This window comes from Salvia hispanica, chromosome 2 (genome assembly GCF_023119035.1).
Source record: "Salvia hispanica cultivar TCC Black 2014 chromosome 2, UniMelb_Shisp_WGS_1.0, whole genome shotgun sequence".
NCBI classification, from domain to species: Eukaryota; Viridiplantae; Streptophyta; class Magnoliopsida; order Lamiales; family Lamiaceae; genus Salvia; species Salvia hispanica.
Genome location: NC_062966.1, coordinates 15,423,656 through 15,436,929, shown reverse-complemented (window position 1 = coordinate 15,436,929; position 13,274 = coordinate 15,423,656). Strand labels below are relative to the sequence as shown.

The 13,274-nt window shown below is 37.2% G+C and overlaps 3 protein-coding genes across 3 annotated transcripts; all 3 read right to left on the bottom strand.

The window, feature by feature from the left end:
• Nucleotides 1-4,531: 4,531 nt before the first annotated feature.
• Nucleotides 4,532-5,464, bottom strand: LOC125207331 (CTD small phosphatase-like protein 2; the record flags this gene model as incomplete). Its single annotated transcript, XM_048106624.1, has 2 exons — nucleotides 4,532-4,985; nucleotides 5,117-5,464. Coding segments are annotated over 2 exons (558 nt in total), but the record flags the coding sequence as incomplete, so codon positions are not given.
• Nucleotides 5,465-5,471: 7 nt separating this feature from the next.
• On the bottom strand, nucleotides 5,472-7,451 carry LOC125206352. Its single transcript, XM_048105619.1, has 4 exons — nucleotides 7,277-7,451; nucleotides 6,346-6,525; nucleotides 5,749-5,891; nucleotides 5,472-5,573 (listed from the first exon to the last, which is right to left on the bottom strand). The coding sequence occupies exons 2-4, from the start codon at nucleotides 6,497-6,499 to the stop codon at nucleotides 5,472-5,474; spliced, it is 399 nt and encodes a 132-aa protein (XP_047961576.1). The 5' UTR covers nucleotides 6,500-6,525; nucleotides 7,277-7,451.
• A 2,834-nt stretch (nucleotides 7,452-10,285) lies between these two features.
• Nucleotides 10,286-12,895, bottom strand: LOC125204973 (cytochrome P450 78A5-like). Its single transcript, XM_048103749.1, has 2 exons — nucleotides 11,941-12,895; nucleotides 10,286-10,990 (listed from the first exon to the last, which is right to left on the bottom strand). Exons 1-2 carry the CDS (start codon nucleotides 12,877-12,879, stop codon nucleotides 10,394-10,396), a joined length of 1,536 nt encoding a protein of 511 aa, XP_047959706.1. The 5' UTR covers nucleotides 12,880-12,895; the 3' UTR covers nucleotides 10,286-10,393.
• Nucleotides 12,896-13,274: the final 379 nt, after the last annotated feature.

Here is a 13,274-nt window from a genome sequence, read left to right as displayed (position 1 = left end):
ACTGGCGGGAGCTGGTAGAATTCGGAGGGGGTTTTATAGTACTCTTTGGGCGTGTTAACCATGGTTAGGTACTTAGGTTCATAATAACCGTAGTTCAAACGGCTTAGTCAGTTTGACTGCATGGGCAACGTGAAGATGGGGAAATCTGTAAATTTCGGTATGAAGGATGGGTATATTTCTGCACCTGAAATGGGCAAGCATTTATTTACTGGCTTAACAAAAAACAACAAGTCTATATAACCAAATTTTGTCCAATAAAAAACTAATTTATTTGAAATAAAATAAAGTTTTATTTATGTATTTAATTAAAATATATAGATGCATATATAGTATATGGAAAGTGCATAAGGGCATCTACAGTGGGACGGACTAAGCGACGCCCTAAGCGACGCCCCTATGCACCGCCACATCAGCATTTTATCCTCCACCACTTTCACCTGCAATGAGGCGGATTATAGCCTGCCCTAAGCCCCGCCCTAAGCATTTTACTTCTATTTTGTATTTATATAATTTATGCAAATATATCAAGCAAAATAAATAATTAAAAACAACACAATTAAGGCAAACCCTACATTTACTTAATTAAAAAAAAATTACAAAATAAGAAATAAAAAATAAAAAAAAGTTACAAACTAAAATTTTTAAAAAAATTGCACTAAATCCCGTCTAGAGTAGTCCCAATTTGCGGCTGAGGCCATCGATCATCCGCTGGATGCCTTCGATTTGAGTCGGGTTGGTCGTTTGCATCAGGGCGTTGTGCGCGTCCAACAACATCCTGTAGTCGGAGGAGGCCACCAAATCCGTGTAGGCATGTGACGCAGCCGAAGTCTCGCTCGGGGCCGGGCTTGCGGCATGGTCAGGCGGCGGCGCGGCAGATGTGGTCGCCTTGCCATTGCCCTTGGCAGCCTTGATGCCAGGGGGACGCCGGGATATCGGAGTGCCGGAACTCTCATCCTCGAACACCGGATTGATGAGGTCCAATCTCGCTGCTTGTATAATCAGCGAAGGTGCGCTTCGACGCCATCTTCTTCGCCGCCGTCGATTGTGGAATCATACCACCAATGAACTTCTGCTTCTCCTTCAAGATCGCCCAGGACTGGTAGTGCTTGAAATCTCCGTACAATGACGTGTACGATCTCACCACTTTGTCCCGCACATACGATAGACTCTCGCAGCTGGCCTGCTCTCTCTCGCACTTGTCATACTCCCCCGCGAACAGATTGACCTGCTTCTTTATTTGATCTTAGTGCTTGCGGAGCTGCTCCCTACGGCGCTTGTAGGCGTGGGGCGGCTTGGCCTCGTTGTATTTTTCGGCGATGCGCTCCCAATACGCAGTAATCTTCTGGTTGTTGGCGAACACCGGATCCTTTGAAACATCAATCCAACATCTCGTCAAGACGAAGGATTCGTCTGCGGCGTAGTTCGTCCTTCCCGGGGTGAACTCTTCACACACCGCCGTTTGCGGCAATCTCTGGGCTCGTGCCTTGGGCCTCTTCTTCTTCGTGGCGGAGCCCGACGCGGCGGCGGCGGGTGTGCGGTTCGGAGAAGGCTCCATATCTGACAGCCCTTAAGAGTCCGTGCTGAACTCGGGATCGTACTGGGCGTTGGTGTCGAATGGCCGGTATTATTCGGGTTCTGTACCCGGCCATCGTGCACCACCGAACATCGGACTATTCGGACTTGGGTAATCTCCAGGATTCATTTTGTTTGAAGTGTAGAATATATAGTGTGAATTTGCGAGTGAAAGGAGTGAAAAATAAAGTGAAAAGTGAGAGGTATATATAGGTTTTGAAAATTAAATAAAATTAAATTAAAAATAAAAAACGCGTCGCATGGTCCGTGGCATCGTCCGCGATGCCACAGTGGCGGACGATCGATCGATCGGGCGCGGACGATGGTTAAGCCATCGTCCGCGACGCCATAGTGGCGGACGATGCGACGGACGATGCATCGTCCGCCCCATTGTGGATGCTCTAATATTGTGGTCATATATTTATGATTTGTGTATAATTTTTTTACTTTTCTAGACCATAAATATAATTAGTGCATACTTTAATTCAATTTTATAAATAATAGAAAAAAAATTCAAATATAAAAATAAAAAATGAGGTTAAATGCTAATAAGTCTTTTTAAGTTTTCCACTTACTTTTATTAATTTAATACTCCCTCCGTCCCAAGATAAGTGACTTGTATTCCTTTTTGGGGTGTCCCACTATAAGTGACATATTTCCATTTTTAGCAAAAAGTCATCTCTCTTACTTTATTTTCCACCTACTTTATTCTCTCTTCTCTCCTCTACTTTTCCCTCTCTCATACTTTACTCTCTCCACTTTAACTTATTTAAATACCATTCCTTAAATCTCGTGCCCAAAAGAAGTAGGTCACTTATCTTGGGACGGAGGGAGTATATAATTAATATATCAAATTATTAATATAATCTTATTTTGATCGTACAAAATTCAGTTTTTTATCATCACTCTAATAAAAATTAATGTCTATATTTCTTCACTGAAAAAATGGGCGAATTTTTGTAGGTGAACTACAAATATTCTATGTAGTTTGGACCAAATATATTGTCACTGCATCATTATCATATAGCAGCAATTGCTTGATTATGCTTCTATGTAGTTTGGACCAAATATATTGTCACTGCATCATTATCATATAGCAGCAATTGCTTGATTATGCTTCTATGTAGTTTGGACCAAATATATTGTCACTGCATCATTATCATATAGCAGCAATTGCTTGATTATGATTCCGAGAAATTATTGGTGTACAATGATTTACAAAACAATGCAGATTTGATTTATGTAAGTTGACGCTATAAAATGGATTTTATTTATAGTCCCACTTCGCACTCACTAATTTTGTGACTAATAAACAAGATTGTTTACTTGTTCAACAATTTTGTGACTAATAAACTACCACCCAGACAAATTCTCTCTTTGATACACTGAATTTTATTCGATAATTGGATAGAAAAACTTTGAACAACTTAATTATGTGCGACACGTGTCAAGAACATCCTAGTCTAATGGAGATTTCAGATTTGATTGCATATTAAGACAGGCTTCTGATAGCTTGACAATATTTCTCTATATTGGTTTGTTTACTCACACAATGAATATTGTCTTTAGAGCATCCACGATGGATGCCCGATCGCACGCCCGATCGGCTGAGATCGGGCTTGGGCATAATCGGGCATCCATTGTAGGCGTCGGTCACGCCCGAGCGCGACCGAGAGTTCGGTCGCGACCGATCTCTCGCCCGATCCATCGGGCGTGAGATCGGGCGCCCATTGCGACAAAACACCCGAGCCCGATCTTTAAAAAAATTTAATAAAAAAATTGATTTTTAATTATAAAAACCGATTTTTAATTCTAAAAAATCGATTTTTAAATTAAAAAATCATTTTTTAACTTGAAATAAAAACTATAATTTCACAACGATCCATACTAAAAGAAGGACCCGTGAATTAGTGAAAGAATATATTTTATAGTATATAATCCTTCACACTAAATGAGCAAGTATTGCATTACTTGAGTAAACCTTTTATAGATAGGTTTTCAACTCCAACTTTCATTGTGACATCGATGTGGGACAAATGATAATTTTATAGATAGGTTTTCAACTTCAAATTTCTTTGTGATTTCGATGTGGGACAATTAGTTTTACACTTAAAAGAGAGTTTTTTGTTGATTTATGCAAAAATTTGTTTGATTTCAATGTTATAATCTATGTTTAGCCAAATGGTAAATATATTTTGGAAAATTATAGAGATTGTGTGTTCAAGTCGCAAACTCAACATACTTTTTTTATTTTGACCTTTATTATACTCTACTCATTTTATTCGATTAATGTAAGTGTTTTATTTAAATTTATTGTGTTGTATAATATTGTATTTATATTTTGCTATTTTTTATTTAATTAAAATTAAATATATAATTTATAATTTTAAAAAAAAATTAAGTAATGCATGATTTTCATTTAATTTAGTATTTAATTTTTCTATTTATAATATGTAAAAATATAAAAAATAACATTAAAATTGAAATGAAAAATGGATAAGAGATATGACATCATCTACTAGGGCTCCACCATTGCAGAAAAATAGAGCATGCTGACGTGGCAACCATTGGGGCTCTCACTAGGGCATCCACTCATCCCACCCTTTCTTCAAACCTTAAATCGTTCAATAAGTTTCTACTTTACAGATATTTATTCCTCTTAACACATTGATTTGTAGGTTGGCTAGGTTTGTTCGCCTCTAAACAATTGGAAATTCAAGGTAAAATGCTCTTTTCCGGAATTCATAATGCAATTTGCTAGTTGCGTTTCTGAATTTCTTTTAGAAAAAAAGAATAGTGCAAAATATGAAATTATAGTGGAGTGTTTATTTCTTGAGACAGCAAATACAAAAAGCACGCAGCTACATTACTCTACATTCTATAATAACCAAACTTGATTAACAGCCGTTACACACAAACATAAAAAAGAAATCAAATCAAGAGATAAAAAAAAGGCCAGTGAAGCAAATAAATCAATTGTTTGAAAAGTGACTTGTATAAACTTAATTATTCATTTCCATTTCCGGTCAACGTCTGCAGTCCTCAAACACCTTGAGATTGAGATCACACTGCTTTTACCTGTGTGTGGTTCTTTTATCACTTCTACTGCTTGGGACAAGTAAACGGAGAAGCAAGTATGAATAAACATCGATCCTCATCTCCGCAACGGAGAAGCAAGTATGAATAAACATCGATCCTCATCTCTACAACGGGCCTCTTTCATTGTACTCTAAAGGGGGGACTGCTGTGGCTATTTTCTCTCGGAGATTGTATTTCTTGGCGATTAGGGGCCGTACGTCTTGAGCTCCAACTAAGCTTTCCAAGAAGGGGAGCAGCAATAACAGTTCTGAATCGGTACGATCATCAAACCAGCTTTCAATTGGTATTCCATTGTCAACTTGGAAACCAAAAGCCTGCAAAACATGACCATATAACATGATAGTCTTTATACAGTAAGGCAGGAATTCTGAAAATAACAGCCTGTTTATACATAACTAATGAAAGCAGCCAGGAAATTGTGAAGGTGTGATTTTCAGACTATTACCTGAGGTGAATTGTCAATTATAATGACACACGACAAGTCACGACCAAGAACTGATAGGTCTTTTAGATAATTTCCATCAACAAAGACACAGGAATCACGAAAAATGCGATGGCGAAAGATTTTCCTCTTGGGGTCCAAGACATTTAAAAGCTGCTCTGCATAGATGCTTTGACTCGCTGTAAATATAATTACCTCGAAAATTCCAGATACTCTCTCCAGGAAATCTCTAAGATGAGGACGGCATCGGACATATATTGTGTGCTCTTTCATGTTAAAATTAACAGAGAATGTAAAATCTGCATCATTACATGGTTCGAGTGTAGAGTGCACCAAGGTCTCTGCCAAACACAATAATTCAACCTTCACTTGAAATATCATCGACATCACTTCTAGCAAGGTGAAAGGAAGGAGAGAATATGGTGCCCGCACTGTAATCAGCAGCTCCATTCCCATGAATCTATAGTATGACAAATAAAATAAACAAAATCTGGCAAGTTATAGCAAAACTTGTTTCCGGCATTCTTATTTCCCGAACATAAAAATTAGTCGTCCCGTGAATTTTTTCACAGGCAGAAGCAAGAATGTAAAGCATAATTCAATAGAAAATATGCATATGCAAAGCACTTGATTACCTTATTTATAAAAGAATTATGAGACTCATGCTCAGCTTGATGACCCAAACATATGTTGGAGTCCTCTGCATCTACCAATCTGAATTTGGAATCCAAATTTGTTCCACCAACAGATTCCTCAACTACCTTTAATTTTGTGCGAACTGAAATTCCACAAGAAACCTCCAAAACGCGTTAATTCATTTGAAATTTCAAATAGAATGAGTTGTATAATAGTTCAGTTGTCTATTCAAAATAATGCATGCGGCTGTGGAGCATTAAGAAAAACTAAAGAGGGAACGGCTATAAATAGGATTAAAGAAACTAGGACTTGGGAGCTTAATTTACAAACATGTGCCCAAAAAATCAATTAGAAATAGCAATACATTAGGTTAAAGATGTAAGCATGCTGAAGTTAGTAGCAAAATCAGCCGCCTGAATGGGAACAGGCTCTTCTCAGTATCCTTTATCGATGAAGGAAACGATATTATCTCGGTAAGTTTATGGTTAAGGAACTACGTCTCCTGATTTAGCATTGCATTCACCATTTCACTCTACCAATAAAGACAAACTCAAGGCAAAAAGAACTTGAGATAACAGGTTGAAGAGAATACTAACCAACTTTTTTCTTTCTCGCAGATGATGTAATTAGCTCAGCAACTTTCTTTCCCTGTACATGCACATTCTCAACCAATTTTTTCTGCAGTCTTGGAACCCTAGGGCTGACAACCTCACGAGAATTTCTACCAGTTGCTCTTTCCCTTGTCTGCATTGCACGTTTAAGGAAGATTTTCTCACCTGTAAAACATTTTTGTTAGACTTGGTTCCATTAGGTTCAAAGAATTAACTTGTGTACAAGTTACAAACACACACACACAACCTTCAAAATTCAATATTATAAGAAATAATAATTGGTTGCATAAATCAGTTCCTTATACAACACGACATTACAAAATCTACATTTTGACGAAGTAATTGCCGAGGTACAGTCAAAACCAGCTCCAGACATTTTGTTTGTTATTAAGATCAACTCAACAATACTGAAATTGAGAATGAAAACAACCTATCAATTCATTTTTTGTGTAAAATTACAATTAAATGATTGAATTAGACCTCGACAACAGCACCAAGAACTTCACTAAATTGCTCATCAGAAAGTCTTATCGAAAATTAAATCCTACAAGCTTAATGATCATCATACACAATCCAAAGAGCTTCTATTCTCATTGAGCAAATATTTGGAAAACATACAAATCCCAAAACGCAGCTCAGCTGATATCTAGCCACTGATTTCGTTGCAGCCAATCGAGAGAACTAAAGCTCCCATTTACAGAGAAATAGTAAACATTTGAAAAAAGTTTTTCTCGGGAGAAAATGAACTCAGCCACTTAGCAAATCCAAATGCAGCTTGCCTCCAATCAAAATAACCCTAAAGACCCAAAAAAAATTAACCACAAATGGAAGGCTGTAGAATTAGAGTATGAGAGTATACAAAGCCAATCACAAAAAAAGGGCGAACATATTCAGAAATGTAGCAAATGATTCGTACCTGGAATTCAAAAATCTGCAAGATCAAGAAAGTGAGCTGCTCGAATTCTGTTTTGTAAGCTCAGGTCAAATTTGAAAAAAAAAATCGTAGGAAATTAAAACTTTGTCTTTCCCTCCAAACATTAGAGAATGGAAAAATTAGAGGGAAATGAAAAAGAAATCCAATCTAGGCTTTTCTTTTTTCTTTTATTAAAACGTTTGAATAAAATGTTTAAATTAATGTTGTTTTCCGCTTTACAATTCTCGTTCCGTAAGTTATGATTAATGTCTTCAGATTTGCAGGATATCGTACACGTCACTTTACCTCCAATGGGGGGCTTTTCGTAATTTTAGTAAAGTTTTGTGAAAAGATACTTCCAACTGCATTTTTATTGATTTGTTAATAAAAAAAATAACACAAATTATGATTAATTGCACGATCCAGCATACAATTAACACAAATTTCCGGATTTTAATTTCCATGTGGGATGTGATATCATTCATTTACATCAATAATCAGAATATTGACCCCTAATATATTAGAAAAATCATAATGGCAATTTTAAAATATTTAATAAATACTGTAGTAAATAGATAAAACTGCCGGTCATAAAATAAAAAAAGTACTCCTAGTAGTACAAATAAATCACAGTTTTAGTGGGCCGATCTTTCGTGGTGGCTGCTGACTGAGAGTAAAAACTCGTGAGGTTGTGAGCTTAACTCTAGCCAGAGAAAAAATTCAGTGGTCACGGCATACCAAATGGCAGTATGACGTGGTATGCACTTAATATACTTTATGTTTTTCTCCTCTAGCCCAGTCGGGCCAAATCGTTTCGAGGCTTATTTTTTTAAAAGTCACTTTAATTTTTATTTATTTACTAGTATCTCATCCCATGCACGGCACAACATATTTTTCTTTAAATATATGTAAATTTGATTATTCAATTTAACAATTTTATATTACATATACTTTTTGGACAAAAACCTACATTGAGATCAAACTAAGATCCTGATATAAAAGGTGTATGAAATTAATAGCACCGTAATGCAATTCAAAACAATATTTTCCACTTTAAGATTAAAATGCACTTTAACATTTCCTCGATTAAAAGAATACTAACCATTGAAAATGGATTCACAAATATGCTGGAATTGAACAATGAAACTTTCAATATAACTTGTTTCCCAAAAATAATTTCACTTCCCCTCTTCCAACCATTTGCTTCCCAATTAAGACAATAACAAAAAAAAAACTTTTTCACACTTCGTCTTCTTTTTTTACTACAAAGTGACAGTAACACCTATTCACAATATAGGATAAGAAAGTCCGCTTCCTTCTTTATTGTTTACGCAAATTATTGAAATTCCAAAGCTATCTCCTACTTCCATGTGTACATGACAATTCTTCCATTGCAAAAATATCCTACTCAAGTATTGAAAAATACATATTAATGATCAAATATTATTTTTTTTGTGTATCACTTAATATAAGTGTAATGTGAGTGACAATAGATATATTAAAATAATAAATTGTGTAAAGATGAAAAATATATTATGCATGATTCGAGTTAGGATGTCACTATTTTCAGCCCTCTTACTGATAAAATAAAGATCAATTTTTCGAACCATGCACAAATTGTACTTTAACTATTATGACAATAGTAGAAAAATGAACAATAATGAAATGAACACAGATTTTTGATATATTTCATAAAATAAAATAAATAAGACCAACTAACATGACAAAGCATGAAATATAACTCTCAGTGGTTGCAACCTCCAAAGCTGCACTTGAGGGAACGATACCTCGCAAAAAGAATGGTCGATTTGTTTAAAGTCTATCAGGATGAGCCACCAAACACCTGAAATATTCACATTTGAATTCTAAATAAACATCAACCACATACAATGAAGAATAGATTAGAAAGAAATAACACTCACTCCTGCTAAGATGTCCCTCGACAGTTGACCCTTGCCCTCTCCGGCTTTGTTCCCAGCGGGTCTTTTCTGAGGGAAATGGCAGACTACTTTTTGGGACCATTTCAATCTTCTGTTTCAGCATTGAGAAACAAATGCAAGTGTTATCCATGGCCTTTTGGGAAAGTGAAAACATTATAAATGTGTATATGACAAAGAGATTAATTGTGTAATTACCTTCTTCAATCGTTCTCCAATCTTACTAATTGCTTTAGGTCGGTCAACTTTAGAAAGATAAAAGTCTCGCTCTATTTTGGCAGCGGAGAGCTCCAACACCAGCTTCTGCTCCCGAGTAGCATTCTTTATTTCTAAATGACATTATTCAGGTTATTTAATTTCATTCTTGCAGATAGAGCACGTTAAGGTAATAGGAGAGTTAAGTCAAATACCCGTCTCCTCTTTGAGATCATTCCACTTGAATTTACTCAAATATTTGATATTCCACAGGTCATAGTAGATTGACGACCTTTTCTTTCCACCTATACCAAAAAAGGGGAAGACGTAAACCTTGATTGGCAACTGCAATCCTAACAAATACGCCACATACAAATCCTATACGAATAACATGGGAGATCATAAAATTAATATACCTTGCACCACAAAATTATGGTAATGGAATGGCAGTTACAAAAGAGGTGAAGAGGCAAAGACTCCGCATGACGTCCCACGTTTAATTTTACACAAATTAATCAAAGCTGTTTTTTTTTCATTAATATTACATCCCAAAACTCTCCTTGTCCCACGTTTAATTTTACACAAATTAATCAAAGCCGTATTTTTTTCATTAATATTACAAAAGTTTTATGGAAAAGTAGAAAGATGGAAAAGTAATACTAGCCTACTTAAGAAATACATTCACTACTATAAAACAGAGGGAGTACTTCAAAGCCTACTTACTTGTTGTAGGAAATCCAAGGTTATTTCTTAATTATAATTACTAGTGTCAGATTTAATTATCATATTTCGGTTAATTTTGTCCGCAACAACCAAATCATCGATTTTATACTCTTATATCTCGATCTTCACACATAGACAAATATATATAAACACAAAATAACTGGGCTAATTAAGATTTATATATAAAGCTTGATAATATTGTACACTTTAAAGCTTGTACACAACATGCAAATCAAAAGCATTTGAGTATAATATGTTGAGAAATTCAACTTATGGTAACCGCACGACATACTAATGGATTCTTCATTTCAAGAGAGAGCTTTAGACATTCTCCAATATCCACCGTTTGGAGAGGAAGCCATTCCAAGTTTTGCAGCATTCTCGCTAGCCACAGGTTCACCGTGGCTAGCCCGAGGGCCTTCCCTGGACAGGCCCGCCGGCCCGACCCAAAAGGAGCGAGCCTCAAATCCGATCCCATAATGGAGAAATCTCTTTCCATAAATCTCTCGGGCTTGAAAGCCCATGGGTCGGGCCAAATTGCCGGGTCATGCGCTATGGCCCACATATTGACCATAGCAGTGGTCCCCCTCGGGATGAAGCATTTGTCCACGTGAACGTCGTGGACAGCAAGACGGGCCCACGAGAGTAACGGGCCGGGCGGGTGGAGCCTCAGCACCTCCTTGACAACGGCTTGAAGAAACGGAAGATTCGGAATATGGGATTCCGTGATGCGTTTGTTGCGACCAACATTGACTTGGATTTCATGTCGCACCTTTGCTTGAATATCTTGGTGTAGAACCATTCTTGCCATAATCCATTCCAGGAGAATATAAATATTATCTACTCCTCTAAATACCATCTCCTGCATGCACATATAATAACATAATTAGGATGATAATCATAAAAGTAAGTGGTAATTTTCTTCTGACTCTGATTCGTTTGGTTTGTTGGACTTTTAGCTCGTATCGAGTCATGACTTAAGCAAATTAACTGATGGATAGTTAATGCATAAATACTGTTACATGAAATGAAATACTACCTCCGTCCCCCAAAATTTGCTACACTTTGACCCGACACGGGTTTTAAGAAATGTAATGGAAAGTGAGTTGAAAAAGTTGGTGGGATGTGGGTCCTACTTTCTAAAGTATTAGTTTTATAATAAAATGTGAGTAGGAATGAGTTAGTGGAATATGGGGTCCACTACCAAAAATGGTAAAAGTGAAGTGTATCAAATTTTCAGGGACGGACCGAAATAGTAAACTGTATCAAATTTTCACGGGAAGAGGTAATAATTATTAAAGCATTTACAAGAGGAAAGCAATAGTTTATGCATGTTTCCTCGGATTCTATTAAAAAAAAGTAAATATACACAAAGATGAATGATGATTGTGCTTGTCTTTATAGCCAAAAGACTTTTATCTAATGACTTAATACCTTTTGACCCTTATGGTCAATTTTGCATTCTTAATCATTTTACTTCCATAAACTAAAAGCCATCCCTTCCTACACAGCTTTAAAAATGCTACTACTAGTTAGGTAAAAAGAAAGAGTTATGAATCAATGATTTGAAACATTCTCTCTTATCCCCTTTTCAGTTAATATATTTATTTAAATTCCAAATATTAATATAGAAATCATGCTCGTTTTTTTTTATGCAAAAGGAGAAAGTTTCCTAGTCCCAAAATCCGGGAGAATCAATTCTTTTAGCTTTGTGCAACTTCATTTTGAATTCGATTATTCCACCCAAATTCAAATGCTCATGAAAGATTAGTGTAATAGTAAAAATAAAAATAAAAATTATTATATACATACCCAGAGCACAGCCACCATATCTGCATGAGTAAGTAGATCCTCTTGAGGCAGAGAAAGCAAAACACTAAGAAAATCATCCCTCACTTTAAAATCCCCCTCTTTTCTTCTCTCTTTTATAATCCGAGTCACAACTTCACTAACCCTACCTGCCAACCTATGGCATCTTCTCCTCACCCCAAAGAAATCCAAAAACCCTAACGGGAAATAATCAGCCCAATTGAACTCTCCCATCAGCTCATACCCCTCTCTAACCATCACCCCCAACTCATCCCCAATTTCACTCCCAATCCCAAACACACTCTCCAACACATTGTCCAAAGATGCCCTCTGTAGAATCCCTCTCAGCTCCACGAACCCCTTCGCCTCCATCTCCGATTCCACCCGTCCGATCAATCCATCCGCGACGGCCTGCCTGAGGCCCTCGAGGGAGGCCACTCGCCTCGGGGAGAACATGTGGGTGGAGGCTATTCTGCGGAGGTGGCGCCAGTAGCTCCCCGAGGGAGAGAAGCCGATGGCGCGGTCGAACATGAGCAGGCGCGTGGAGTCCCTTATGGGGCGGTCCGAGAACGCGCTGCCGCATAGGATCTCCCTCGCGGTCTCAGGGTCGCTGCTGATTACCACGCGCTCAATGCCGAGGCTTATGCCCATGAGGCGCGTGGCTTTCAGCGCATAGGCTGCGGCCGCGAGCCTGCGGTGGGCCAGGGGGCCCATTTGGGGTATAAACCCTAGAAATGGCCAGGAGAGTTTGGGGCTTTTGAGTTGGATTTTAGGGTTTTGGTGGTGGTTTCTCCATGCAAAACCGCATGGTGAAGAAAATAGGTTTGAGGGGAATGAGATTAAGATGAAGAAGGAGAGAAGGAGGAGAGAGAGGGAGAATGCAACAGCTTGGTTGAAGGTTGGGAAACATGAGATCAAGAAAGCAGACAAGAATGGCTCCATGATTTTTTTATCTGATCCAAATGTGAATGCAGTGGAAATGTATGGGGATGTTAGGTCTATATATAGGAGATGGAAAGTGATGACTAGGATTAATGAATAATTAAATACTAGTACTCCTACGACCTTCGATTAGTTATGCATTTTGAATCGAGTAAAGTTTCTTAGTCATATACTAGTATACTTTCTTATAATCTCGATACTTAAATATGATTAATTATATTGATTGCCTACAAGGTTAAGAAACAAAAGGAAGTACATATGTGTTGGTACCGATCGATGCTAATTTGTACTACAAGCCTTGTTCGGCCAATTTTAAAAGCCATTTTAATTTTAAACCGAATTATTTCAATAGCATTTTTAATTTAGTTTGTTATATATCACCACCCTCAAAACAA

Excerpts from the sequence above, each read along its gene's own strand:
- LOC125206352 (XM_048105619.1), bottom strand. The coding sequence starts at position 6,499 with ATGCAGACAAGGGAAAGAGCAACTGGTAGAAATTCTCGTGAGGTTGTC. Across the intron at positions 5,892-6,345 it reads TGCGAGAAAGAAAAAAGTTG|TTCGCACAAAATTAAAGGTA; the intron begins GTTAGTATTCTC and ends GTGGAATTTCAG. Across the intron at positions 5,574-5,748 it reads ATAATTCTTTTATAAATAAG|ATTCATGGGAATGGAGCTGC; the intron begins GTAATCAAGTGC and ends GTCATACTATAG.
- LOC125204973 (XM_048103749.1), bottom strand. The coding sequence starts at position 12,879 with ATGGAGCCATTCTTGTCTGCTTTCTTGATCTCATGTTTCCCAACCTTC. Across the intron at positions 10,991-11,940 it reads ATATGGTGGCTGTGCTCTGG|GAGATGGTATTTAGAGGAGT; the intron begins GTATGTATATAA and ends ATGTGCATGCAG.